We start from the raw sequence: 27,248 nt of genomic DNA, 5'->3' as shown, positions 1-27,248 counted from the left end.
GGGTCAAACGACCTTGCGATCTGCATACCACATCGCGGATGTAACATGCATATGAGGTGGGGTAACTGCTTCTCTCCCGCTTGCAGGGAGGGGTTGGGTGTTGCGAGGATTCTGGTCTTATTGAATAACTGCGAGATATTGTTATTGTAGTAAGAATCACATGAAGCGATGTTGTGAACTGCTACGGGGTTGGACTACCTGCTATCAGAGGGGATACTAGGTAGACATCGGTATCTTTCCTGTTTAGGAGCTGTAGAGCACATCCTATGATGGAGAAAATTGCAAAGGTAGTAGGCTTCAATAGTCTAATATAACAGGTATATGATCATTCGAACAGAAAGCGATGAAAAGTCCTGTAACTTTTATTTACAAGCACCAACCAAGATACGCCGAACATCCAAGTCTAGATAGTAGAATATACTCACGATCAGGTCAACATGTCATCCAACCTCTCACCCAGAACATCCTCGATCTGCTTCACCCATTTGCGGACCTCTCTCTCCACGTTCTCATCTTCGTCTTCCATCAGTTCACTGATGTAGGGCAGCATTTCAGGCAGCAGAGCAAGCCACTCCTCGCCCAACTGCTCCGTGAGAGACTGCTGGGCCTTGAGCGCAGCAAGGCGCGTATGCGGGTTTTCACCGCCTGCAGTCTTGCCGCTAGGTCCTGCAGAAGGACGGAGCAGACGCATCAGCACCGTGTTGAGCTCCTTGTGGTTGTCGGTGGAATCGGCAGCAACGGCGAGTTCCGTGAGGGCGGGCACGGCCTCAGCGATGACGATGGATGCCGTCGACGAGTTCTTGGCGTGGGCGAGCTGAGAGATCAGAGGCTGAGCGATCACCGTAAGGTGAGAGGGGGATTGCCAGAATTCTAAACTGAGTCAGTACACTCTGCGTTGGGCAAATATTCGGGTTAAAACATACCATCTTGGTCATGCTCGAAGGAGTTCTTGAGCATGCGCATCGTGGCCAACCACAGGCTCTTGGTGTCCTGGTTCGATGGGTTCGCCTTGCCCAGAACAGAGACCACATTTTCGATGATGTAGCTCGAGTAACCGGTGACAATGGACTGAACTGGTTAGCACAGAATCGAATCGGAAATTGAAAGTAGAGACATACCTGAAGGGTGCCAAAGAAGACTTGAAGGAACCTGTAGAACGTGGTAAGGCGTGCCAGGCTTCCTCGAGCATCCTTCTTGGGAACACCAGTGGTCGCCCACTCCAGCAGCTTGGTGAAGATAGGGCGGAATGTAGTGTCATTAAGCTTGTAGATCATCTTAATCGTGACCTCGTTGATGATATCCTCGATCTCGTCCACATCAGACAATTCGAACGTGGCCTGGGTATCCAGTGATACCTGTTCGCGACGTAGATCGAATGCTTTGAACAGGATGCTGGTGAGAACTGCGATGTTCTTGACAGTAGCAGACTTCGGATGCTTCTCGATAGCGAGGCTAACGACGCCCAGAGTCTCTCTTGTAGCATCAGGGCCTGCCTTGACAGCGTGTTGCCAGTTACGGTCGATGGCAGCGTATGTAGCAGCGACATCAACCTTGCGTGCCATGAGTTGGAGAGCTTCTTCGCGGCTCTCGTCCTCAACACCTTCAGAAACAGCAGACTTGTAGGAGAGCACAAGGATCTTATCCAGGTGAGAGCCAGACACCATGAAGGGGATATGGATGAAAAGGGCCGAGAAGAAAGAGTAGACGGCGTCGTGCAGGCGTGCATTCTCCTTTCCGTCTTCCAAACTCTGCTCGAGCAGCGCAAGGGAACGGCTGAGTGCGTCAGGAAGCGCGGGAATCATGGCCTCTCCAAGAACCTCGGCCATAGATGCAAGACACAAGACACCCATAATACGAATACGCTCATCATCCTGTCCAATGCAGGCTTCGCTAGCAACAACTTGGGCGGCATGGATGACCTTGGTAGGCTCCTTTCGGCCGTACTTCTCGGCAATACGATCGATGCAGGCCACTGCAGCGTGCTTAAGGAGAATGTCTGGCGAGGACTGGATGATGTTGACCAAAGTGGGCAGGAAGTCGAGCATGCGGTGTTGCGAAGCACCGTCGCGTTCAGGGTTCTGACGCAGGCGACCTTCCAGGAGTCGGAGAACTTTACGACGCAGTTCATCGTTGCGACGCTGCAGCAGCACCTCAATCGTATCAAGGAAGTCCACAAGCGACAGGGTACCAAACAGAGCGCTGAGCACATCGCCGCTGGCCTGGCTGACGGGCTTAACGTTCTGCATGGATTCGCCGATAGCCAAGACCTGTTCCAGGATGCGAGAGAACAGCGTGCGGATCTGTCCAACTACCTTGTCTCCCTCCGTTGCAAAGTCCTTGGCTATCTTCACCTTCAGAGAGGAGTGCTTGAACAGATAAGCCAGTGCGCGAAGCAAGTCAACTGCAACCTTCTGGGGATCGCGGCCATCGTCGCTACCAATTCCAAGAAGAACCTGGGAGATGCCGGGCTTGGAGCTGAGGGAATCCTTGACCAGGTCCAAGAATTTGCTGTATGTCTATTTGAAGAGTCAGTAACGAAGAGGACAGCTGTATGCAACATCAAATAACTTACGTTGAGTTCCACCGGTGCACTAGCATCAGAGACCAAGCCGGTCATCAGGATCAGAACATCCTTATCCAGAGCATACCGATTGGCGAGCATGGCCAAAACAGCGAACAAGAAGTCTTGAGTTCCGAGCTTGGTGACCAAAGCATGGAACAAACGCAGGCGGCGGTGAGAAGGAATGTGCTCGAAGGCAGCAGTGAAGCTGAGCAACAGCTCGGATGTTCCGGACACGACATCACGCTTCTGATTGCGCAGGGACTGGATGAGAGCCGGGACGACTTGATCGATTGTCTGATCAATCACAGAGACTGAGTATTCATCGTCCTTGCGCAGGACACTAGAGCCCATGAAAGTGAAGATGGGCATCACGCTGTGGAGGACCAATTCAGGAGCGATGACGGACAAGCCCGCCACGAGCAGAAGAGCTGCGTTCTGTACCTGTGGGCTGTCGGTGGTACGAACACAGTCAACAACGAGGTCGGCCCGGATAACAGAGGTGTCGAATTGTGCTTTCGCAGTTCCCTTAGACCGGTTGACGATGGCCAGGAGGCTGCCAAGCGTCAAGCTCAGCAGGTAGCTCAAGCCAGACTGGATCTGGGACTTGAAATGATGGAGTGCAGCCAGAGTCTGGAACAATCCATCGGCCAACTCAGGATGAGCCTCCGGGGTCGAGCTGTCAACCAATTCCAGGATGAAAGTCATCTTCTCCATGAGCTGGCTGAGCTTGGCTTCATCCTTGATGGTCATGGCGACCATGTTGTTCTGACTAGTGCGTCTCCGCTTGGGCGCCGGTCCAAGAGATTCCATGTCCGTGATGGACACGGGGATCTTCCGAAGGAATTGGAGAAGCACAGAACCAGTAAGTTGAACACTGCGAAGAACATCCCTGCAGCCGTGGACCAGTGGATTCTGAACGTCTTCGAGAGAGATCTCGAACAGCTTCTCTGCGGCGTCGACCTGCAGCTCTTCCGCAACAGTTCCCCAAATAGCCTTCATACGGTTGAAGATGGCTGTGACGAAAGAGGGGCGTAGGGAATCAGAGTAGGGGCTCACATTGGACAAGAGCAAAGAGATGGCGTCCTTGTCCTTGGGGGTTACCGTCAAGACAGCCTCGCGGTCGATATCTGCGACAGAGACACGCTCCCGTTCACAGACATCCTTGGCTGTGTGCTCCTTCATATCCCGCCACGTCTTCAAGAAAGGTCCAAGTTCCTTTGTACGGGTCGTTCCGCCGGCCTTATCGATGCGGTTAAGAAGTTTAAGCAAAGACAACTTCGGGGCATAGAGTGGCATCTGGACAGCGTGGGAGCAGAGGAAGGTGAAGAGACTCAACCGAAGCGGCTTCTTCAATTCAGTTGCGCCAGAGTCAGAAGTCGAAGATCCGCGCAAGGTAGCCTCAAGTACCCGGCCGATGTGGGCTTGATCAAGGACATATTCCTCGAGGCCGGGAAGGAAAGCACGCTCAACAATCTTCTGCACATCGCGACCGGCGATCCACTGAACGTTCTTCGATTGTTTGCCGTAGATGGTGTCGCGTGCCCAAACGTTAGCGTCACCCTTCTTGCTCTTCTTGTACAGGCTTCCAATTGCGGCTAGAACTCCCGCAGCCTCGCGCCGAACTCTCTCCGAGGAATCTGCTAGGGCCACCAGTAGGAAGGGCAGGAGTGCCTGAAGATCGACATCGGGAGTAGCGGAATTAAGTAGCGAAGAAATCTGGTTCAGTGCGGTGATCCTGGTGCCGATGGGGTACGAGCCGGAGAAAGTGCGGATAAAGAATGACAGGTACTGTGGCGATGTTGAGGCATCTGCCTTTTTCAGAGCGGGCAAGTCGACAAAAGCCTGCAATTTCTCCTGGGAACCGACAGCAAGTGCGAAGGTCTGCACCAGGCTCTCGTAGGCGGGCATCGATTGCGCACTGAGAGCCGAAGATTCCAAATTCTTGCCTGCCACTGACTCAAGGACAGAGGCGAAGTTGTCTTCGACGGCTTCCTGCTGAACATCTTCCATCTCAACGTCTCCAATGGCCGGTGTGGTGGTGGGTACGGATTCGATCACAGTCTGTAGGTTATGTTCGAGTGCCGCGACATCGATGGAGGAGTCCTCGATCGTTTTCTGGAAGATGGGTTGGAGAGATTCGGACTGAGTGAAGTGTTGCACGAGTTCTGCGAGATGAGTCTGAGCGTCCAAAGAAAGCACACCCTCTGTATGAGCATGGCTGACGGCCTGGAGAATCACAGCCATGGCCTTGCCCGCTTCCTGCTCGCCCAAAAGATTGGTCTCGAACAAGAGGGACAGCAAATCCAAACGTGACAAATCCTTTTGCTTCGAAAGGTCATCGACACATCCTGCAACCAGGCCAAGAAGCAAGTGAGATGTCGGATACTGTGCCGAGATTGCAGAGAGCTGCTGCACGGGATCTTCCAAGCGAAGTACTGCCTTGAAGGCGCGCTTGGGGATCCTGGCATCAGACTTCTTCTGTGCAAGGACTGACAAGCAAATCAAGCCCGATTCCTTAGTCTCGTCCGTCCATGATCCGGCAACGGCCTCCATCAGTCCATCGAGAAGTTTGTCTTGGAGAGAAGATTTCTGTGCAAGAACCACGCAAACCATGTAGCAGCCAATGACCAGCTCGGATACATCCTTCAAAGCTAAGCCATCGTTGAGGACCGGAAGAACCTTCATGACAACATCCTCATGCTTTTCCTTCTCGACTTCCCGCCGACCAGAGCGCGATGAGTCCAACATCCCAGCAACTGCCTCTGTCAAAGTTCCTGCCCAAAACGACAGAAGCGCATGATGATGCGCCCGCTGTTTGCTGACTTGAAGGGTGTATCTGTTGACAGCGGCGAGGAAGTGTTTATTGGTAGTAGCGCTGTGAACGAGAGGGTGGCGTGGAGGGTTGATTTGACTCTTCTTGTACGGGTTGAGGATTTTGAAGGTCGGTGTCAGGTCTTCGGGCAGGATCGAAAGCAAGTTGAGGAAGAGTGGGGTGGTATAGTAAGGGAGAAAAGTGAGGATCGTGAACTCTGTGTTGTATTCATGCACACTGTAAGCCTGTTAGCTGGTTGAACGAAGATCGAGTTTCCATGCCAGTCTTACCGGAAGCGCCTAATAAGCCAGTCAACGGCCTTCACGGCCGGGCTGAGTAGCAGGTGACCTCCAACAAGTGCAAGAAATGCTTCCACAACAGTGTCCAGCTCCTTATTCTGAGCCGCGTTCATCTCTGTTCGGTCCTCCGCCTTGCTCTGTTCGCTGAAGATGGTGCGCTCGAACGGCGCGAAACGAGGATCGAGCTGACATAACTCCTGGAAACCTTCGAAACATATTTGGTAGACGGTATCGAAATCCTGTGTAGTGGCGGTCTTCCAGTCGAAGATGAGAGACTGCGAGTGCGCAATGCGCTGTGCTTTGAGGTTCAACTGGTTTGTCGACTTTGCCGCAATCTGCGACAGCTGCGCGGCGAGGGACGAGGCCATGTTGGACTATGAAAAATCTGTTTATCGAGAATTGCAAATCACATCCATCCCTCAATTATCGACAGCCGGTAACGTTAACAAAACCCCAAGCGTTGACGGGCAGTTATTCCCCGGGCAGCGTGGAGATCTCGAAGGCTCGGAGCAACTTTTTTTTGAGGCCGTTGGAACCAAACCGGAAAAAGTGCGGGAAGCGGGATCCAGTTTTTCCAGCCTACCATCGCCGCCGCCTTTGGTTGAAGCTCCCCATCAAAGGCAGGCCTCACCTCTCCAGGAGCATGGATTCGTCTGGCTCCCAGGTATGTTACAATCGAATAAAGAGCTTGAGCTAGTCGCCTCATGCTAATTCAAATTCTGCATTAGGAAAAGAAAAACATCCCGCGCTTCGCCAGCTTCAAGCCTCGGCCAGCACCTCCGCCCGAAGCTGATCGGCCGCCCGGGCGCCCCAGTCGCGACATCTCCGACCGCGAGGAGAAGTCTAGCCACCGCTCGAGACATCGATCAAGACATAGAAGCCATCATGACCGCTCGAGGTCCAGAGAGCGTCGCAGGGGCCACCGGGAGCATCGTTCCTCTCGAAATGAAGGAAGTCATCGCCGCCGGGAGCCCACCTCCGAATCTCCCAGACCATCTACGTCGACCCGGACCCGCACCGTGAAGCAACCTCCCGACGAAGCCTCCGATTTGTATGTGATTGATAGTAAGGGCGATCGTTACAACTTGATCTATGGCACGTTACATAGATATAGCGTTCCACAATATTATTGCGTCGGTCGAGGCAACGTCTTGGGCTTGCCTTCCAGCTACAAGATCGACCGGGAAAGCGCTGTCGAGGACGTGTTGGTCGTCACGAACGAACACAAAGGGGGAAAGTCAAAGAAGAAGGCGAAGAATCTTCTCGCAGGACTAGACAAGGGTAGATCCCGGCTACTTCGGATACGGCCAGAGTCGCTGGTGGATGCAGCCGCAGATACGTTACTGGACTATATTCCTTTGAGTGTGTCCAGCAAAGGAAATCGCCTGGATTTGTTGGAAGTCGACTCTGATGATGAAAAACACGCGTATCGGTCGATTCATGGCAAAGCAAAGCCAGAGGATGACTTGCCCAGTGATGTTGAAGCCGTATCCGGTACAGATTCGGATAGAGAGGGTGGCCGGAGTGACCCCAACCAGGAGATCAAGCAGCGCAATGCGGAATTGCTTAGGAATGTTGAAAAGAGCCCTGATGATATTTCCGCGTGGCTCACGCTTATCGACCATCAGGAGTCGCTCCTCCGAGGATCGGAGAGGGAATCTGGCTCTCTGACGTACGCAGAAAAGATGGGCTTAGCCGACATCAAGCTATCGCTCTACGAAAAAGCATTGAAAAAAGTCGGATCGAGCCCTGCAAAGGATCGCCTTCTACTCGGCCTCCTCGAAGAAGGGGCAAAACTCTGGGACACCAAGAAGCTGTCTGCTCAGTGGCAGACGATACTGAAGTCAAATTCTGAGTACATCAGCCTTTGGATTCGATATCTTGACTTCCGTCAAACCGAGTTTCTGGGTTTTACGTATGAGCGGTGCTTTGCGACCTTTCTGGAGTGTTTGAGACTCAATAAGTTTTCTCCGGAGAAACCCGAGAAGACCCGGGTCCACTTGTATTTGTTCCTTAGGCTGACGTTATTCATCCGGGAAGCTGGGTTTACGGAGCATGCTGCGGCTCTCTGGCAAGGTCTTCTGGAGCTGACGTTCTACCGACCTGACTCGCTTGACGGAAGCAAAAGCTCAGAAGAGGTGATACCAGCTTTCTTGGAGTTCTGGGAGTCGGAGGTCTCCCGCGTTGGCGAGGCGGGCGCTAAAGGCTGGAAGAACGATGAGAATGTCCTGCAAAATGCTAGTTATAGCGAGAAGCCTGGGTTTCAACTCAACTCGGGAGCCGTATTCGCGTCTTGGGCACCCTGCGAAAAGGAGCGAACCGTCAATGCTCGATTGCCAGCCCGCAGTATTGATGACTCGGAGGAAGATGATCCATACCGAGTCATCATCGCATCCGATCTTGAAGAGATTTTGTCGCTGGCTTGGCAGGCAACCCCAGCAGAAGTGCTGATTAATAGCTTTTTCCATTACTGTCATCTCCCACCAATTCCATCGGTTGAGAACTTGGGTACGACGAGTCGCTGGAATGGAGATGGCTTCGTGAGGAACGAATTTGCAAGCAGTTTCTATACAACACTTGCGGACTGGCTCCCTGATGTGGCTGCTGGCATTGAGCCCACGGTCACATCCCCTGTCCTTTTCCCTCATCACAATTTCATCATTACGCTAGATACTTTGTTCGCTGACCCTACCAATTGGTTCTATGCCCTCAAAACCTGGAGCGACGCCACGTCTAATTCACAATCCCACGTCGACCCTGTGTGGGTCCGCAGGGTCGTCCGATCGTTGATAGAAGCAAATCCGGAGAATGATGACCTTGCGGAATATGGTCTGGCTCTTGAACTCGCGTGTAAAAGCAAGGATGCGAGGAAATTCGCGAAAGCGCTGCTCAAGAAGCGATCATCTAGCCTGAGACTTTACAATGCTTATGCTCTAATAGAGCGGCGCCTTGGCAATCAAGCAGCTGCCGATCATGTCTGGGCGACCTCCCTCTCTATGAGCAAGTCTTGCCCTGATCGCGATAGGGTGGACAGTATTGTGGTATGGCGCACCTGGATTTGGGAGCTTCTGGATGCTGGAAATGCAACTCAAGCATCTCATCTCCTCCTTTCGATGCCCCAGAATAGCATCAATCTCAAGGTCTTTTCCGACGCTTCCAGTCACCCCTCCTTCAGTCCGACAAATCTACTAAAGATACAAAGTGTAAGTTTGCCAGATGCACACGCTCTCCGCTCTTTCATAACTCTAACATTCCATCCAGTATCTTTCCGAAGCGCAGGAAACTGGTCTTGCAAACGAGAAGCCAACCGTCCTCACGTCGTGCATAGACTGCCTAGCTATTCTATCGTACCTCTCCAACTCCCTCGACCTAATCAGGCCCCTGGATTACTATCACAATGCATTTGCCAGGCTGGCTTCTCTACCCGACCAGTCCAAGTCCTTTGCAAGCTTCACGACCGAACTCCTCCATCAATCCCGAGCCCGACTTCTCTATCACCACATGCGCACCAGCGGCACCTACAAACCCTCACACATTCGTTCCCTTTTATCTGAAAGCATATCAATTTCCCGCCACAACACCATATTCCTCTCCCTTTTCGCCTGGAACGAATCGCGGTTTCGCATCGAAGAACGCGTCCGGGACACAATACGAGACATCACTAGCATTAACACCAACGCAGACAGTCTCACAGCCGCTCCAGTCCCCATAACGACGCACCTCTTTTCCATATACACCGAACTAAACCGCCCCACCTACGCCGGCTCAACGATGCACTCTGTCCGCGCTGCATTCGAAAAAGCCATCGGCGATACCGTCCACCAAGGATCCAACACCTCTACTGGCCACTCTAGCATCACCATCTGGAAACTCTACATACTCTTCGAACTGTCTCGTAACGACATTCAACGGGCTAAGAACATTTTCTACCGCGGAATGCGCGCGTGCCCCTGGTCGAAGGAGCTTATTATGCTTGCGTTTACTCATCTCCGGGCGGATGTGATCCGGGAGCAGTATCCGCAAGATAGTAGAAAGGGTGACGGTATGGGATTCGATGAACTCAGGCATGTGTACAACGTGCTTGTTGAGAAGGGGCTGCGGATTCATCTGGATATCGAGAATGAGCTGGATGAGATTGCGGTGGAGATGGAGCGGAAGAGGATTTCTTCAAATTCGGGATTGCCGATTGCTATGCCCGAGGATAAGGATAGTGAGGATGAGATGCAGAGGTAGTACAATCTCAAATCCCGGTTAATGCAGGCCTTCTATCTTATATATCATAATGGATAAATGCCAATAATGAATGGCTTGTGATACTGCTATCACTCTAACTACTCATGTCTCATTAGTAGTAGCTTAACTGGGTTCATTATTGTGGTGCTAGCCATGCAAGCGATTTACATATTGAAGCACAAGACCAGAGTAGTACTCAATTTTTGCCCATCACGATGAGTCTCGATTACAATACATATAATCAATCGATACTCAAAGGTCCTGCATGGTGTCTTATATAAAAAGCCCAAAATACTAGCGTCTAGCAATATATATATTTACTCTCGGCTCCCGTCACACTATACTACCACCACCAGTACAAGTAATTTTATACGACAGATCAACTTGAAACATTAGCTTTCCCCCTACCCAACAACCAACTGCTCTTCGCCTATAACTGAATTCCTAAGCACCCTCAAACATCCCTCCCATCCCGCACAACCTCCTCAACAACCCGCACCACATCCCCCAACCTCGAAACAAACACACTATGCGCCGTATCCACCTCCACGACCCTAACATCCACCCCCTCCGCTTTCACCCTCTTCAACATCAAATCCTGATAAACCCTCGGAACAGAATAATCCTTCGTCGTACTCACATACGTAACCGGCGCTCTCCTCCACGCATCCCCCACCGCGGGCGTCTGAAACGCACTCAGCGGACTCCTTACGAGGTGCTTCACCGCCTCAGCAACCTGCGCCTCATCACAATCACCCAGGAACAGCTGCACCGGATCAACGGGGAATGTAGATCCGTCGTCTGCATTCTCGACGAACTGCGGCCAGAAGGCTGTCATGCCTGCTTCGGTGACGACATCCCAGATGGAGCGGCCGGGTTGTTGGATGTAGGCGCAGAGGTAGAGGAGGTGGATTATCCCGCCGGGGAGGTTGTTGGCTGCGCGGGTGGGGAGGTCAAGGTCCTGGATGGCGTCGGTGCCGATGGCGCCGCCGTAGGAGTGCATGAGCATGAGGATGCGCTCGCCCTTTTCCACGAGGGAGGTGATGAGGCTGCGGACGACGGAGACATCGTCGGCGTAGGTTGCTGGTGGGGGGCGGGTGTTGGTGCAGCTGGGGAGGTGGGGGCAGTGCACGCTGAAGCCGAGGGATTGGAGGGATGTGATGAGGGGGGTGTAGTTGGCTGGAGTGTGCCATGCTCCGTGGATGAGCACGATGGTTGGTTTGGGGGTGGTAGTGGTGGTGGACATGGTGTTTTTGGTTTCTTTGCGTGTGGTGGGTGGAAAGAGGGAAGGTTAGTGGTAAGTACTGGAAAGTTGTTGCTTGATGACTGCGGTTCATATAGTTATGAGTACTTAGTTAATTAGTCTGTAATTTGAATCGTCTTTTATCACTGGGCCGTAAAACGTTTGTATGATCCAGAATATGGCAAAATTCTCACGAGGCTGGCACTAGATACAGGCTATAAGCCTTCAGTGGGTAATTGTTGCTTACGGTAGGTGAGGTCGTGGGGCTGGGATATGATAAGCACTAGCCAGACAATGCAATGTGAGCTTCTATATGGCGAGATCTGCTTCAATGCAGTTAAAGCAGTTAAATGCAGGGCCTTGTAGGAACACTTACACACACAATGGACTGGAAATACATACAGCCACACTACATACTACATATTCAAGGACAGAATCACCACTCCGCTTGGTCTAACGGTCAATGTCCACCAAAGCGACAACAATGGCTTAGTGGGGGCTGCCCCACCGGAGCTAAGAGTTCCTTAGACATATGTAGGTCAATACTTACGCTCTCCACCTTTGTATGTAAGTGTATCACAATTGTGACCACTGGTGCACATGTAGACATGAGTATCAAGGTCGTGTTTCAGACGACCTCAAACATGCTTCCTTGGACAGTTTGAGCCCAACCCTGAGTTTTGTCCTACCACGGCCAGAAGCATGTATGTCAACGGGCCATGGCGGGGGTATATATTGAACATGCTGGGTAGATCCTGCTGTGTCACCAAGGCCACCCATAGTTACGTGATATCAGATTCTGCCACCCCACCCCAAGGCGGTAAAAAAACGTACAGAATGCCGACTCAGTCTTTTGGGAGCTGCTAAAAAAATATATCCGCTTATATCCGTCTATATCCGCAACTTTTTCAGCGAGGTCGACTAGGTTCTGCCGCTTTTAGCGGTCAGTAAAGCGGTCAGCCCCGGTAGTAGAGATGGCTTGGAAGTAGGAAGCGGAACATCGCTAGTGGTGAAAGCGAAGCATAGGAACGTGTGGAGAAATGGCCGATCCGCCGCAATAAATATTCATGTCTGTCTAATTTATACCTATAATATTTGCCGTGTTACAAACATCTTTCCTGTACCCCTCGGCTTTTGCGATGAAGTCAGCGGGTTGATTCCGACAGTAAGACATTGTTCAATTCTGTCTAAGTAGAAATTGAGACCAAAACACTTAATTTGAACTGCCCCTGAATTAATGGTCCATTTCACATCATGTAACTAGGAATTAGCATCAAGAAAAATTGTCTTGTCTAGATACCAGGCCATTGCATCCGGATTGCCTCTCTCCGAAGAATTCTCCACCTCCGCCCAACCATTTCCAAACCATCCAAACTCATTACCATCGTATGCTGTGGTCTCAAAGTCCTCCCACCTCACATGTTCAAGTGCTTTGATAGCGTGAAGGCTGCTTCCCGGCCAAAGAGCAGTAACCCGACCCTTTTTGCGCTGTTGCAGAGTTGTCGCACCGGGTGGAGGCGACTTGTACCAACTGTTGCATTCGGAGCTGTAGACAGTTCGCTCAAAATACTTCTCAGCGTAATTAGTAAAATTCAGAACCTGCCTTCGCTTTGGCTCTACCTGCCCGACATTGCCATACGCCATTTGCGATAAGATCTGTGCGACATACGCATGCGTGTGCTCTATCATGATGAGCAGGTTCCCTGCGCCCTGGAAGGAGTTGGGTCCCAGGGACTGAAAGAAATTGGGGAATCCATCTGTGCAAATACCTAGGTATGTCTCTGGCCGATTGGCGTATCTGTCACGAAGGCTGCTGCCACCACAACCTATGATTGGGAAGTTGCCCCCTAGGTTCTTTTCGAAGCCGGTTGCGCAAATGATCGCGTCCACGGGGCGGTGTTCTCCATCTGCAGTGACGATACCGGCTTCATCAATACGAGTAATTGGTGAACCGATGACATTGACTTTCGGTGACACTAGCGCCTCCAGATACCCAGGAGCGGGAGTCAATCGGTTGCAAAGCGGAGGGAAATCGGGTAGTAGGAGGTCCAGTAGTTCTGGTTTCGATTTTAGTCTATCCCGCATGCCTGCTCGGAGCTGTGCTGTCGCAGTCTTCTGAACATCGCTATCCCGTTGGGAAATGGCGAATTGGCTCTGAATCTCAAGCTCTAATTCCTTGCGGTATTTGAGATATGATGATGGATTGTTCCGCCATTCTTGTTTCTCTTTTTCTGTATATCGGAAATTCATAGCTTGATTGTTTGTTCGCGCAGCAAGGTGGGGGCTGCCATGTTGGTTGGATATCCATGTCCCTCCACGGACGTAGTGGTCCATGGACTTGACTTTGTCGATAATTGCGGGTACTATCTGGACTGCGGTGCTTCCCGAGCCGATTACGGCTATGTTCTTTCCCTATAGTCCGAGCTTTTAGCAAAACTATGGGTATACAAGGAAGTGTCTTATTTTACTCACCCTAAGATCAAAGCTTTCGTCCCAGCTAGCACTGTGCAGAAGCTGTCCCTTGAAGGATTGCAGACCAGAAACCGAAGGCCACTTCCACTCGTTCAGCAGGCCAGTTCCAATCATCAACACGTCAGCTGAGTCCTCGAAAATATTCCCCGTAAGTACATCTTGGACCTGAACAGTCCATAGGCTCCTAGTATCGTGCCAGCGTGCTTCGACGCATCGCCGGTTGAACCGTATATGCTTCCGAACATTGTACTTCTGGGCAACACGTTTCCAGTATTCGAGAATCTCTTCTGATCCGGAGAAGAAGTGGCTCCATTCAGTCCACGACTCGAAACTTAGCTGGTAAGTGTGGGATGGTACATCTATTCGTACAATAAATCAGTAATGGGTTGACTTATTAGCTGAGGTCTTGCTAGGCTTACCACATGCGCAGCCAGGGTATCTGTTCTCGAACCATGTCCCTCCTAGTTCGGGATTTTTCTCGTAAATAGTCAGTTCCAAGTGAGGTACAGCCTTCAAAAACTGAATGGCAGCGACAATCCCTGAAATGCCTGCACCGATGTAGATGAGCTTCAGTGGCCGGGGCTGATCGATAGGACGTTCTGAGATGAACGGAGAGCTGGAATTGGCTTGTTGGTGGCCATTTACAAGAAGACATTTTTTGGTATTATGCTGCTCGTCAGCTAAAGGTTTCCCATTGTCGTTGGAATCGATATCGTATTTGTCTGTGGTGGCTCGGTGGTGCGGAAGCCCAAGGGGCAGTATCAATGAATCCCTTGCAGCTGTTTTGACTGAGGACATGATAAGAATAATTCACAAGGTTCCTGTCTAGACTGTAAAAGCTAGTGGATTTGAGAAGAAGGGACTTTCTGGGAAGCTGCAGCAGCTGTGCGTCCCCGAAATCTATGAATGGATACCTTTTTCGGGCACCCCTTGAACTTTTCCCTCCCACTGATGCTTCACATAGCTATAATGAAACCCTTATCGAGGTGAAAGTAACCTGATGTCAGTAATGGGCATGTAACAGTTTGTATGTGGGCTGGTATTGCCTCTCTTATTTGAATGTACAGCTCGTCTTTATGGATGTTACAGTAGCATGCTGGGATGTGCGCCTCATGACTGTGGTCGAGAAGGCCATGGCTGGTCGTAGAACCCACAGAAGCGTATTCTGATCGGATACAGTGACATTCAGAAGCAGCCTAGTTTTCCAGAGTTTCCACCTGCGATGACAGAGTCACCGAAAAACTCGACATGAGCAGACTAGATGCGGGGATTGAAGAGGGATGTCCAGGATTCCAGTGACACTGCCGGAATGATTCATGGTTCGCATTCCAGAAATTCTCCGCGGACATTTATTATTCGCCAGTGCAATTTGTATGATACCCGCAGCCGGTTTAGTTCCCGTTTTGAACCAAGGATGATGTGTATATGACTTGTTAAGTAAGATGCATCAACAGAACCTTCAACGTGAGCTACAAGCACTTACCTCCAGACTGTACATGGCAGGCCACACCGATGATATCAGGGCAGGGCCGGCCTGCAGCAAACATCATCCTGGGTGCAATTGAAGCAGCATTACATGCCTGGTTTTGGATTACAGAGTGCCGCCCGTGTATGTGTAGTATTGCTCCATCCTATCAAGACCCATAAAGCAATCAATAACAGGAGACGCTATTGCCACACCGGCCAGGCTTCCTCCACACCAGCCTTGGACATTAGAATTGGGATCTTGGGCAGGAATTTGGTCTATTAGGATAGTTCAAAGGATTAAATATATTTAAACCCCATGCCTTACCTCCCAGAGTAGGCAAAGGGTGTGGCATGAGCGAAGGCTGGTGTGGAGGAAGCCTGGCCGGTGTGGCAATAGCGTCTCCCGTTATTGATTGCTTTATGGGTCTTGATGGGATGGGGCAATACTACACATACAATCTTCCCCGCATATGTTCCGATGTACGATGTACGAGTAATGTTGCATAGCGATAATCTCTATCCATCTCTTGGGGCATCTTACAGTTGCATGCCCTTCGGCCTCCAATGTGCGAGTAATGTTGCACTCCTAGCTGCGGTGGGAGATAAAAGGGCACAAACGCCTTGCTAGTCATGCTGCTATTTTCTCCGAAGATATTGGATATCTTCATATCATATCTATCTAAACTACCTACTCGCTTTTGTTATCACTATGAAGACTGCTGAATTCGAGTTCGATCTTGACTACAAGGTCATGCCCCATGACCCTGTTGAGCTTCGCGGCAAAACCCGTGATAGCGGAAAGATGATTGTCTTAGATCGCGAGAGCTCTAAGATCGATCATGCTATATTCTCCAGCATTGGAGAATACTTCCGCCCCGGAGATCTTCTCGTGCTGAACGATAGCTACATGCTGTCAAACACGCTGTGGTTTGAGCACGGCAACAAGGACTCCCTGCAACTGACCGTCTACGGCCACGAGCCAGACGGCACCACCATCGTTGAGCTCAAGAAGCCCGAGGTCACGTTCAAACGAGGCCAAACCCTGATCTCGCTGGACGAGGAGAAGCTCAAATGCACGCTCCTTGACCAGCAGCCCGATAAGTTGTGGAAGGTCCAGTTCACCCCAACTGAGCTGCTCCTCCCAACCCTCGATCAATACGGAGCCCGGCTCGACGAAAACATCCATTTGAACCCTACTTACTGGAAGGAAAAGCCCGATGCTTACCGCTCTGTGTATGCCAAAAAGCCCGGTTCTCTCGAGATCCCTTCGGCTGGACTGCACTTCTCTCATGAGCTCCTCGCTGAAATCTCCGCCAAGGGTGTTGAGATCGCCTACATCACTCTGCATGTGGGGGCGACTGAGATTCTGTCCGTTCGGCACATCAGCGTCGAGGAGATTGAAAAACACAAGGTGCGATCGGAGTATTACGAGGTCAGCGAAAGGACTTCAGCGCAGCTGAATCGAGCAAGAAGCGAAGGTCGTCGTGTTATTGCTGTTGGCACGACTGTTATGCGGACGCTGGAGACCATTACCCGTGAGACCGGACGCAAGGGTACCATCAAGCCCCAGCATGGATGGACCGATCTCTATATCTACCCAGGATTTGAGTTCAATGCTGTGGATGTGCTGCTTACCAATTTGCATCGTCCGCGGTCTAGCCATATTGTGCTTACGGCTGCTTTCGCGGGGACCGACTTTGTTATGAGGAGCTACAAGGAAATTCAGGAGAAGGGTGATTATGAGTTTGATATGTTCGGGGACTGTATGCTTATTACTTAGGTGATGCATTTTGTTCCTTGTGAACTGTTTCGTTCCTATAGTCTTCCCGATTTGTCAAACTATGTCCGTGTTTCAGAGACAGGAGTCCAGCCGTCCAGTGGCAATGCTATAACAATGGATACATGGTTTGAAAAAACCAGGTTTGATCACGACATTTCCTATCGTTTAGTAAGGTAGAATATAGAGAAGTATTTATTTTAACTCCTGTACCAAACAGAAGGGCGAGCAGGGGTTGCTGAGGAGGTATCCACTCATACAACACGAGCTATTCAATAGACCACACCATCCTCCCGAGCGCTGCGGGCGTCTTCGCCAACAACACCTGCCGCACATCCACTCCAATTACGCCTCTCTCCTTCAACAACCACACCAGACGGACCGCATCAGCCGAAGAACCCCCAAGCTCATCAAAGAACGAAGTATGCGAGCCCACATCCTCCACCGTCACACCAAGACATGTGGCGAACGCCTTCCGTACGATTTCTTCATGGAACTCATTATTTGACCCCTCGGAACAAGACTCCGACATCTGATCTTCCAGCAGACCATTGAGTCTTTTCTCAGGTGTACGCACCTCACGGCACACTGTCTCCACCATTTCGTGGGCTGTTTGATTATCGCCAATAATTTGCAAGACCAGCTGGAACGCCGACAATAGAGCCTCGCCGTCTTGACCGCTGAGGATTGCGTTGTCGTGCTCGAAAACCACGGTGATTGGCTCATCTGGGGACTGTTGGAAAAATTCGAACAGGATGGGGAATTTGGCGCCAGACGGACGGAGGGAAAACGGCTGGCCGAAGGAACATCCAGCCTTGTTGGTGGCCGGAGGGTGGAACGTCACCATGATCTCCGCAAAGGGCTCTGTGAGGGTCGGGGAAAGGTGCAGGCCCTTGCACAGAGAGGAGTAGGGAACAGCGTGGGCGATTGCCGCTTGCGAGGACTGCTGGACAGCTCGCAGAAGCTCAAGTAGCGATTGGCGTCGGTCCCACTTGACGCGAATGGGTACACGGTCTAGCAGACAACCGGCAAGATCCTCGGTCAGGGGTTCCGTGCGTAGGGAGTACGGGGCCATCATGACGATGTCCTGACTGGGTCGGAGGGCTTGCGTGGCAAGCGCGACAGCAGTGAGCATGAGTTGATGCGGGCTCACGAATAGGTCGGTGCAGGCGTGGAGGAGGGATTTGGAGAGGTCGCGCGGGAGGGTCCAGGACTCAAACCCGCCGGTGTAGGACCTTGGTCGACGGGACTGGTTCAGGCCAGTTTGAAGGGGCGGGTGGTCGAGATAGGTTTTCCAGAAGACTAAGGCCTCCGCTGAGAGGTGCTCCTGAGTGGTGGACCATGCGGTCCAGTCTATGTAGGTGTATGTATGTCGGGGATCAGCCCAAAAGCAACCTGGGTCGGTGAGTTCTTGTCTGGACATGGCGTGGAAGCGGGCGGCGAGACTGTTGAGGAACCCATTCATCGTGATGGCATCGCCGACTAGGTGGGACATTAGGATCACGAGAGTGGATTCTGTAGGGGAATGCTGGTACAGAAGGGCTTGTACGGGCTGTTCGTTGGCGAGGTCAAACCGGTAGTTCCGGGCAGCATGCAGGAATTCGTCAATAGATAGCTCAGTTGTTGAAAAGTGGCGAAGGGAAGACGGGGTATAGACGAGGTTTCTGATGAATTTCCCCTGGACTTGCTTGTAGCGCGAGAGGAAGACTTCGCACGCCTGAACAGATTCTCTGAAAGCCTGGTCTAGCATGGCCGGGTTGATAGTTGTGTGAAACTGGGTCGCGAAGAGTATGTTCAACGCCGGGAGGACGCGGAGAGTAGGTCGTTGATTAACAACTCTTCTTCCAGGAACGACACAGGTAAGTCTCCTGTTCGGGAGACAGACTTGAACGAGCGGAAGCTGCTGCGCGGGTTGCACTCCTTCCGAGCGAGAACTTCCATGTTTTCAGTACAGCCATTCGGCCCTGGATTTTGCGAGATAGAGATGCGGAGTAAGACGTTGTAATGAGATTCTCTAATTTGCCGAAAGACATTTATTAGATACCTGATCCTCAGACAGAAATGTTATTTGCTGAAGAATAGGTTGCTCGAAACCATATGGTGTGAGATTTTGCTGGCCGAAGTTCTGAAACGAACGGTTACGAGTGACAACGTTAGTTATACCGCCAAGTGACCTCTATATTAGCTGCGTAGAAACAAGCTCGACCAAGCTCAGAAGGATTCAGCCCCACCAAGACGGGGTCAATTGACCGGGGCCAGCCGCACTCGCACCTCCAAGGGGCGCTTCTCCACCAACAAGAAGGTCCGCAATTCTTCCCATCGCAACTGTTTCCCCTCTACCGCCTCGAAGTCAAAATTGACCAGTAACTTGGTAAGGATCAACCTCATCTCCGCCCATGCCAGGTGCTGACCTAGACAAGACCGCGGTCCCATGCTGAACGGCTGCACGGCGTGACGGTCGTCCTGGTAAAAGTTGGAGTTGGGATTACTCGAAGCATCCGGGAGCCATCGCTCGGGTAAAAAGGAGGAGGCTGCATGGAACCGAGAGGGGTCGCGATTGAGAGTGTAAGCCTGCAGGGAAACCGCGGTCTGGCCGTGTTTTCGTTGTCAATACTGATGTCGATCATATCTAAAGGGGGTGAGGGACCCCCAGGGGTTTGCTTGACTTACTCCGCCCGGTAACCAAGTCCCACACACCGTGCTTCCTCCCGGTGGCACCTGGCGGGGAAGCATCCACGGCACAGGTGGACACAGTCGGAGACCCTCCTGAATCACTGCAGTGAGGTACGGCAGATCCGCCGCTACTGACAGGCTGATGTCTTGACTAGATCCGAACCTTCCACGGATCTCCCCGATGAGGCGCCCCAAAACTTCTGGTTGATTCACTAGATAGGTCAGAATGCCCGTCAACACAGTGGCAGTCGTTTCACTGCCCGTTGTAGTCAAAATCATAAAGGTCGTATTGAGCTCTCCCCGTGGTAATGCCACTTGGCCATTCTCATCCATTAGGTGAGACATGATGTCCGGTCGCTGAAGCTCCCAGCTGAGCCGTCGGTCGATCTTGTCGATGATTTGCCGGTAATGGCGTTGACTCTTTTCATGCAGCGAGCGGGGGATGCATTTCATCAGTAGCGTTTCCAACGGGGGGTAATACCGCGCTGCCGCAATGAATGATGCCGCCTTAACACTACCAAATAATAGTGCAATCCAGGGGTGGTACTGTGAGTGCTGCAGACAATGGAATGACTCGCCAAAGCCGAGGTCGCCAAAAATGTCAAATGTTGTGAAATTGAACCAGGGGCCCATGTCAATCACTGCCCCGTCTGTGCCAGCGACTGAGACTTGGTCTTTGATACGGTCAACAAGAAGTGAGGCATATCTTTGTAGCACAGCCTCCTGCACCCTCAAGGCACGCGGGGTGAAGGCCGGAGCGAGTAGTTTACGCATGCGGGAATGTTTCGCCGGATGGATTGCACTCAACAGAGTATCAGGCTGGCCAGGCTGCCTGCGCCACCAGAGGGGATCTTTGAGAAATTGCCGATCGTCAGGCCGACTCGCGTAGATGTCGGCCCAAGCGTCACCGCTGGCAAAGCTGACCTCGTCAGGGGCGGTGCGAACAACTGGGCCGTACTTGCGATGCAATCTTTCGAAGTCATGGACAATCGTGCCCCGAAGTAGTGCCCTGGTAAACGGCAAACGAGTGGCAGACCAGCTAATTGGCCCGGGTAAATGGCTCAATGGACTGAAAAACACATTGTAAACAATGCGGCTTATGGGATACTGAGCAAATAGTTTTAGTGATTGGTTCTGTAAGAGAAAAAGTTGCCAGGTGGGGAAAGCGATGCATACAATCACCAGCAGGGAGATAGCTATACTCAAAGCGTTAATGGCCATGTTGATAGTGTGGTTGTAGGAAAGAAAACGCAAGAGTTAGGAAGGCACACTAAATAGACGTTGGTGGAGCACTGGAGAGGATGTTGGGAAGGATTGGAAGAGAAGGACCTGTTGGCTTACGTGGGCTAATGCATGCACGTACAGCCTATCACATTTTGGCTCCCAATTCCATAATAAACTTAATCCGATCTCGAGGACTCCTGGGCTGCGATACCGACGCGTGGTATTGGTTGTGTTCTCGAACCGACGTAGGGTCCGAATTATATCACTGGCCCAACAAGACCACTATGTTTAGTCCCGTCAGGGGTCAAACTCCCTAAGCAATTTAGTTACATACTGATAGTGCATATAACAGCCAGTCGCACTTCGCACGAACGGCCGTGCCTAACAGGTTGAGACTCACTACTCGAAGGATTTAAATCCCTGCACCTACCTCCCCACCATTTTAATAAAATCATCGAGGTCAGCCGGAGTCTGTGGTGGAAGTGGGGGCCATGTGCTGCCTCCGTATTCCCTGGAATGACCAATTATCGAGCTTGTGATTAGCCGAACTAATTTTCCGCATAGAACTGCCAAGAAGATCGGGAGATCAGGTCGAATCAAACAACGTTAGAATCGCTTGGGAATAAGTAAGTGCGCGCTGCGGCTTCTGACTGGATGTATCAGCCATCGGATAAGTACGTAGCCTCAGCAGTAATCAATTTACTCCAACCCCAGCCCTTTATAACAGAGCAAAGTTCGTCCGAGAAGATCGGCCGGTTCCTGGCGGGTCGAGCCGTCCGGCTCCCAAGCATTGAAGTTCCAGTATCGTGCGTGGTAATCTCCATACGGTTGCAAATATAGTTGCAAGAAAACCTACAAATAGCCAGTATTTGATCAATTCTGGTGAGAATACTAAGCCAGGCTAAACTCTTGATAAGGTTTATTTTGGTGGAACGTATAGGTTGCGTAGTGTGTTATAAGGGTGAACGGGTGGTTTATTTTTAAAGCGATTGGGTTTCCCCCCGGGCCTCACCCCCCGAACTACTCCGTACTTCTACTTGGACTCCACGTATTGTCAAATGGACTTTAACAGCTAGTGGTCTAAGCGGTTGCTATTTGGCGTAAACATTTGGCCAAACGGTGCGTACAATCACCTAATTGAGATTAGCACCGTACATCTAGGAGTGACTAGGCCATGCTGGGCAATATAGTCTAATTTTCTCTTCTAAGAGCCTTAGTACTAAGACTAGCACCCGGACCACGAAGGCCACCACAGAAATACACCAAAGTGACGTCTTAAACGGCAGAACTATTCCTATTAAGGAAGTTATTGGTTCGGGTTACCCATACATGGCGGCCAAACAGTACCGCCTGAGCTCGCCTTCCGCAGGTCAGTGGCTCTGGTAGCACTCAGATTTTAATGCTGCACTGTACCTTGTTGCTAAATCTGCGATTTTTGTAGCAGATTCTTTGGGAGAAGTCGATTCCGCTAGAGCTAAGCAGCGTTTTGGCGGTTGCTAATAACTATTAGAATTTGAACCTCTCAACCACACGCCATTCATCAGTCCCAATACCTTCGCTATGAACACGGATACTCCCTCCTTTCATTACCCAGATGCGCATTTGTCTCCTGATAAACCTATTCCATCTCCATCCCCAAGTGGTTTATCTCGCCCCATCACCTCTTGCTTACCATGCCGTCATCGCAAAGTCAAATGCGACCGTCGCCAACCGCAATGTTTAGTGTGTGAGCGAGGCGGTCATGCCTGCTCGTATGTATCAAAGCCACAATCGCCGGCTTCGCCCCTAGAGTCGAATCGCATAGTCAAAGCCAGCAGCAACAGTGGCTCCAGGTTGTCTTCGTCGACACTGGCTCGAATTAATCCCGGTCTGCAGCGACTGGCCAAATTCATGGAGCAAGCAAAAGCATATGAGGCATCCTCATCGCAAAGTCCCTCCTCGTCGTCTCCGGACTCCTTCTCGTCTACATCGACAACGCAACCGACACCAGCAGCCAACACTTCCGCCCCTCCCCACAATCCGCGATCGGAGGAAGATGCCCTCATCCTGGATAACGGAGTCCCCCACTTTGTTTCCGGCAAACACTGGGCTTGGATGGCAGCAGAGGTGCGCTTCACAGCATGCGGCTCGCGTGAATAACAGGAGTGAGAACACAGAAGAATGCTAACATAGTCTCGCTGTTTCCTTTTCCCTCTTTATAGCTCCAAGACATCCAATCAGTTCTCACGGAATCTCAAATGTCCTCTTCTCCGGAAGGGACACTTGACGATGTTATTTGGGAGGCCGATTCACCTGCCAGGGCATCAATTAGCAACTTTAGCAACAACTTCTGGCCTGATACCCGGGAAGATTGTTACTTGCTGTTGAATGTGTACCTAGCCAATGTCGACCCGATAGTTCGCATTATCCACCGGCCAAGCTTGGCCCGTCGCTTTGACGCCTTCGTGCGCTCTCAATATCCTGACAGTCGAGATTACACACCGAGCCAAGGGGGAGACAGCAACGGCGGTACGAGCTGCGGTCCGACAAAGATTGACGCATTCCAACCACTGGTCATGTCTATCTTCTACGCGGCTGTCAACAGTATAAAGGATACAGACGTAGCCACCATGTTCGGTATGGACAAAGTCTCTTTTCTGAATCGGTATCGGATGGGAACAGAGATGCTTCTCAAGCGCCAAAAATTTATGACCTCGAGGATCTTTGAGGTTCTGCAGGCATTTGTGATATTATTGGTAAGCAACCCATAAAGAAATTCAAAAACCAATCGCTATTCTAATCTTAATTCATGGCTATAGACTGCGCAATACAGAGAAGATGACATGGGCAAAGTGTGGCCATTGACAGGCCTGGCCATTCGGATTGCAATGCTTCAGGGACTCCACAGGGACCCCCTAGCCCTACCACTCGGAACGATCGACGTCGTACAGGTGGAGCTGCGCCGTCGCCTGTGGGCTCAGATCTGCTATTTGGATTTCCGGACTGCGGAAGATCACGGATTCGCGCCGTCGATCCACGCATCGGACTTCGATACGCGTCGGCCCGTCAGTCTGGACGATGTGGATCTGATTGAAGGCGTGGCCCCCTTGGCCGGGCTCTCTGATGCCTCTAAATTCACCGATATGACCATCTACCTTCTGCGCATCACAGCGGCCGGTTACTACGGGCACATCATCCAGATAACGCATGCGTCGCGCAAGCGGCTGCGGAACGGCCTGCATGGTCTGGCTGTTGACGAGCCTCAAGCCTTGACGGAGCTACAGGGACTGTTGCAGACGGCGACTGCGCTTGCAGGTGAGTTAGAGAGGGGCCTCGACGAGCTCGTTCGGTACTGCGATAAGAGGGTGGTTATGCAATCGATGGCTTTGGATCTTAGCCAGCACCTCAAGACCAAATTCTGGGTTATGTTCTGGATGCAGATCCCACGACAGAATCGCGAGAAAATCATAAGTCCTGCTATGAGACGAAAGTGAGCCTCCTCTACTTCTGCCTCCACTTTCCTATAGCCAGAAGGTGTTGCATGTCTGTCCACTTCGAGAAGAAGAGCATAGTAGGAGATTGGTTCGAGAAGAATTAACAAACTGATTTTGATAGCATATTCGTCGACGCTGCGACCGCCGTAGAAACTTGGTGCACCATTTCTTCGAGCCCGGCCTGCGAACCCTATCAATGGCACATAACCTCACACGCCGGCTTTAACCTCATTCTCTACGTTCTCTCTGAGCTTCGCAGTCCCGAATTTCGGAAGCCTGGATGGGAGGATCTTCGCCAGCGTGGGCTTCAACTCGCCAATGCCATCTACGACCTGCGCGGCCATCATACCACGGGCGCCTGGCCTGCAATCATGTGGCTGGTAAGTCGTATTCGATTCCAGCAGGATCCGGCTGAAGATTCAAGGCCTCTGATGGCTGCTGGCGCTGTTGTCGGCGGTAATGGTGGTACTGGGCCTGGTGGTCCGTCGGATACCCAGCCCTCGATTATGAGACCGGCTGGTCCTGCCGGTGCTGGGGGTGTTGATGATGCTCCGCCAGTGGGCCCGGCAGGGTTGGAATTTGACACCGGAGATCTCATGGGGCTGATCGATCTAGAAGACTTTGATTTCTCGGATTTCATTGTAATGGATGGGATGGGGTTGCCGGGGCTTTCGCGGTGAGAGGGCAGACTATTGAACGTTTGGAGCCGAAATAAAACGTAGAGACGACTTATCGACTCCTGGCATGAGATGTGACAATAGAAAAAAGTAGGGGAATGTCACATCCACTCTCAATGAACGGCATTAATGTTTGGGGTGTATCGTGACCATGACTTTGTCAGTTAGCGGGAGTGCAATTTATCCCTCTGCAGTCCCTGTCCCTTGCTTGCTACTCGATTTGAGGATGGATATCCCCTCGTACGAGGTACATACTAACATTATCTGGAGCGGTGGTCTGGACCCACAGCTCGTACGAGCACACCGTGCGGCGACCCCACAACTCGGCCGAGGTAGATCCCAGAGTATGAAGGACTCGGCCTCAATATCAATAGAAAAGCAAGCATCTCCCTCGTTAAATTCGTGATATAGGTTATACTCACCATCATTACAAAGCAATAAAAAACATCGTCCAATATGTCAGATATGCATAGAAGCAATTTCCCTGAAGCTCCAGCAACCATGAGCATGGAAACCAAGACAGACCATGAGCCAATGGACTCGATCGACCCACTTGCCCAGCCTAACATCAAGACAGAGCTCGGAAATGGGCGTGAGAAAATCGATCTAAATGCTCCAGTGCGGGTGCGCAGAGGGTTTCTCCCGTGGTTGTGTATGGTCCCATCTGTACAGGATCCCAGATCCTACAGCTCGGGCATAAAGTGGTTCTTAACCTTCATTGTTGCTGCTGGTGGTCTAGTCGTTCCGTTGAGTAGCGGCGTCTTGTTCCGTAAGTACCCTATCCCCATTACTTTCTTCAGACAGTCTGGAGGTTTACGTGCTGGTCGTTCAACAGCCTGCTTGCTTGAAATCGCCGCCGACCTAGATACAACCGAATCCGTTGTCAACCTGTCTATTGCCTTCGGTTCGCTGGCCGTCGCCATCACACCCCTGTGGTGGTCCTACTTCGCCGAACTCTACGGTCGTCGTCTCGTCTATCTGTTATCTTTCTTCTTCCTCGGTATTTTCTGTATCCTAGCAGCCATCAGCCCCAATATCGGTATGTTCATCGCCATGCGCCTTCTCGGCAGCGCCTCAAGCGCCTCCCTACAATCCGTTAGCGCAGGCACAATCTCCGACATGTTTGAGACGCACGAGCGCGGAAAGGCCATGGGTGCCTTCATGCTAGGACCCATGCTAGGCCCCATGTTTGCCCCTATCATCGGCGGAGCGCTCACGATGCGGTGGGGATGGCGCAGCACACAATGGTTCATGGTAATTTACGGCTGGACGGTGTTCATGGTGATGGTCTTCTTTTTACCAGAGACAGCGACAAACCTGGCAGAGAATCAGCGCGACCATCGCGCTAACGCTAGAAGCCCTGCCAAGAAAGCCGCCCATTTTCTCCTCAAGCCCATAGAGGCTGCCAAGCTCCTACAGTACCCGCCTATCCTGATCACGGTCTACTATACAGCGGTTGTGTTTGCAACCTATTATCTTATTTGTGTCTCAATCGAGGATACCTTCGCCGTGGCCCCCTACTATTGGAGTCCCGTGATCGTCGGGGTCGCCTACATTCCCGGAGGGCTGGGGTTGTTGTTCGGGGCAATCATCGGTGGTCGCTGGCAGGATGCAATCATGGCACGCACGGCGCGCAAGGAGGGCCGATATGACGATGTAGGAGATTTGATACTGCATCCCGTAGACCGGCTGGGAGAGAATTGCCTGATGGCGGGCATTCTCTTCCCTGGGGCGCTTTTGTGGTGGGGATGGACGGCCGAGAAGCAGGTCTTCTGGCTGGTGCCGGTGAGTTCGCCATGTTATACCCTGATCGACATTTCCAGAACGGACAGAATGACTAATGCCCCTGATACTACTTAGCTGATCGGAAATTTCTTCTATGGCTTCAGTGGAATGATCCTCACCAACGTGACCATGACCATGCTGACCGAGTTCACCCCTAAGAAATCGACCGTTGGTGTGGCGGTGAACAACCTGTTGCGGAACAGCCTGTCGTGTGTCAGTGCTGTCATCGCTCAACCACTATTTGATGCCATTGGGACTGGGTGGTCGTTCACGGCTGCCTGTCTCTTCTGTCTGCTAAGTGGCATTCCGTTGATCCTTCTGCGGATGAAGCGGGAGGAATGGAGCCGGAAGATGAAGGCTACGCTAGGGAGTGAATAGCGTGACCATTTTCTGGGAACGCGCGCTTTGAAAAGGAGTGAGACTATACTATAAGGCTTGATAGACTTTATGTGGATTTAAGGGCTATAGGTTTGCTTTTGCTATAACATATTCTTTCTGGCATGGATGGGTGAATCAATGAGACTTTTGGTTTTCAAGATTATTTTACTCC

The 27,248-nt window shown here is 51.5% G+C and overlaps 9 protein-coding genes across 9 annotated transcripts; 4 read left to right on the top strand and 5 right to left on the bottom strand.

Annotated features, from left to right (window-relative positions):
* Positions 1-279: 279 nt before the first annotated feature.
* Positions 280-6,156, bottom strand: utp10 (snoRNA-binding rRNA-processing protein UTP10). The gene is made up of 5 exons (XM_026773396.1): positions 5,666-6,156; positions 2,573-5,612; positions 1,119-2,516; positions 924-1,068; positions 280-870 (listed from the first exon to the last, which is right to left on the bottom strand). The coding sequence occupies exons 1-5, from the start codon at positions 6,040-6,042 to the stop codon at positions 428-430; spliced, it is 5,403 nt and encodes a 1,800-aa protein (XP_026631344.1). The 5' UTR covers positions 6,043-6,156; the 3' UTR covers positions 280-427.
* Positions 6,157-6,317: 161 nt separating this feature from the next.
* BDQ94DRAFT_156344 (uncharacterized protein) lies at positions 6,318-9,907 on the top strand (the record flags this gene model as incomplete). Its single annotated transcript, XM_026768616.1, has 3 exons — positions 6,318-6,338; positions 6,403-8,877; positions 8,936-9,907. The coding sequence occupies 3 exons, from the start codon at positions 6,318-6,320 to the stop codon at positions 9,905-9,907; spliced, it is 3,468 nt and encodes a 1,155-aa protein (XP_026631343.1).
* Positions 9,908-10,191: 284 nt separating this feature from the next.
* Positions 10,192-11,389, bottom strand: BDQ94DRAFT_133693 (alpha/beta hydrolase). Its single transcript, XM_026764336.1, has one exon. The coding sequence runs from the start codon at positions 11,151-11,153 to the stop codon at positions 10,362-10,364; it is 792 nt and encodes a 263-aa protein (XP_026631342.1). The 5' UTR covers positions 11,154-11,389; the 3' UTR covers positions 10,192-10,361.
* A 1,021-nt stretch (positions 11,390-12,410) lies between these two features.
* On the bottom strand, positions 12,411-14,420 carry BDQ94DRAFT_156342 (flavin-containing monooxygenase; the record flags this gene model as incomplete). Its single annotated transcript, XM_026768615.1, has 3 exons — positions 12,411-13,562; positions 13,623-13,981; positions 14,042-14,420. 3 exons carry the CDS (start codon positions 14,418-14,420, stop codon positions 12,411-12,413), a joined length of 1,890 nt encoding a protein of 629 aa, XP_026631341.1.
* Positions 14,421-15,798: 1,378 nt separating this feature from the next.
* BDQ94DRAFT_165473 (S-adenosylmethionine:tRNA ribosyltransferase-isomerase) lies at positions 15,799-16,869 on the top strand (the record flags this gene model as incomplete). Its single annotated transcript, XM_026770315.1, has 1 exon — positions 15,799-16,869. One exon carries the CDS (start codon positions 15,799-15,801, stop codon positions 16,867-16,869), a length of 1,071 nt encoding a protein of 356 aa, XP_026631340.1.
* Positions 16,870-17,134: 265 nt separating this feature from the next.
* BDQ94DRAFT_165472 (uncharacterized protein) lies at positions 17,135-18,616 on the bottom strand (the record flags this gene model as incomplete). Its single annotated transcript, XM_026770314.1, has 1 exon — positions 17,135-18,616. One exon carries the CDS (start codon positions 18,614-18,616, stop codon positions 17,135-17,137), a length of 1,482 nt encoding a protein of 493 aa, XP_026631339.1.
* A 424-nt stretch (positions 18,617-19,040) lies between these two features.
* BDQ94DRAFT_179475 (cytochrome P450) lies at positions 19,041-21,119 on the bottom strand. The gene is made up of 3 exons (XM_026773395.1): positions 20,716-21,119; positions 19,537-20,646; positions 19,041-19,455 (listed from the first exon to the last, which is right to left on the bottom strand). Exons 1-3 carry the CDS (start codon positions 20,758-20,760, stop codon positions 19,108-19,110), a joined length of 1,503 nt encoding a protein of 500 aa, XP_026631338.1. The 5' UTR covers positions 20,761-21,119; the 3' UTR covers positions 19,041-19,107.
* Positions 21,120-22,323: 1,204 nt separating this feature from the next.
* On the top strand, positions 22,324-25,036 carry hasF (Zn(II)2Cys6 domain-containing transcription factor hasF; the record flags this gene model as incomplete). Its single annotated transcript, XM_026773394.1, has 4 exons — positions 22,324-22,869; positions 22,965-23,498; positions 23,562-24,232; positions 24,358-25,036. The coding sequence occupies 4 exons, from the start codon at positions 22,324-22,326 to the stop codon at positions 24,914-24,916; spliced, it is 2,310 nt and encodes a 769-aa protein (XP_026631337.1). The 3' UTR covers positions 24,917-25,036.
* A 378-nt stretch (positions 25,037-25,414) lies between these two features.
* Positions 25,415-27,076, top strand: BDQ94DRAFT_179470 (MFS transporter; the record flags this gene model as incomplete). Its single annotated transcript, XM_026773393.1, has 3 exons — positions 25,415-25,682; positions 25,749-26,698; positions 26,774-27,076. The coding sequence occupies 3 exons, from the start codon at positions 25,415-25,417 to the stop codon at positions 27,074-27,076; spliced, it is 1,521 nt and encodes a 506-aa protein (XP_026631336.1).
* Positions 27,077-27,248: the final 172 nt, after the last annotated feature.

This window comes from Aspergillus welwitschiae, assembly GCF_003344945.1.
Source record: "Aspergillus welwitschiae strain CBS 139.54b unplaced genomic scaffold BDQ94scaffold_2, whole genome shotgun sequence".
NCBI lineage: Eukaryota > Fungi > Ascomycota > Eurotiomycetes > Eurotiales > Aspergillaceae > Aspergillus > Aspergillus welwitschiae.
This window is presented reverse-complemented; position numbering and strand designations above follow the sequence as displayed.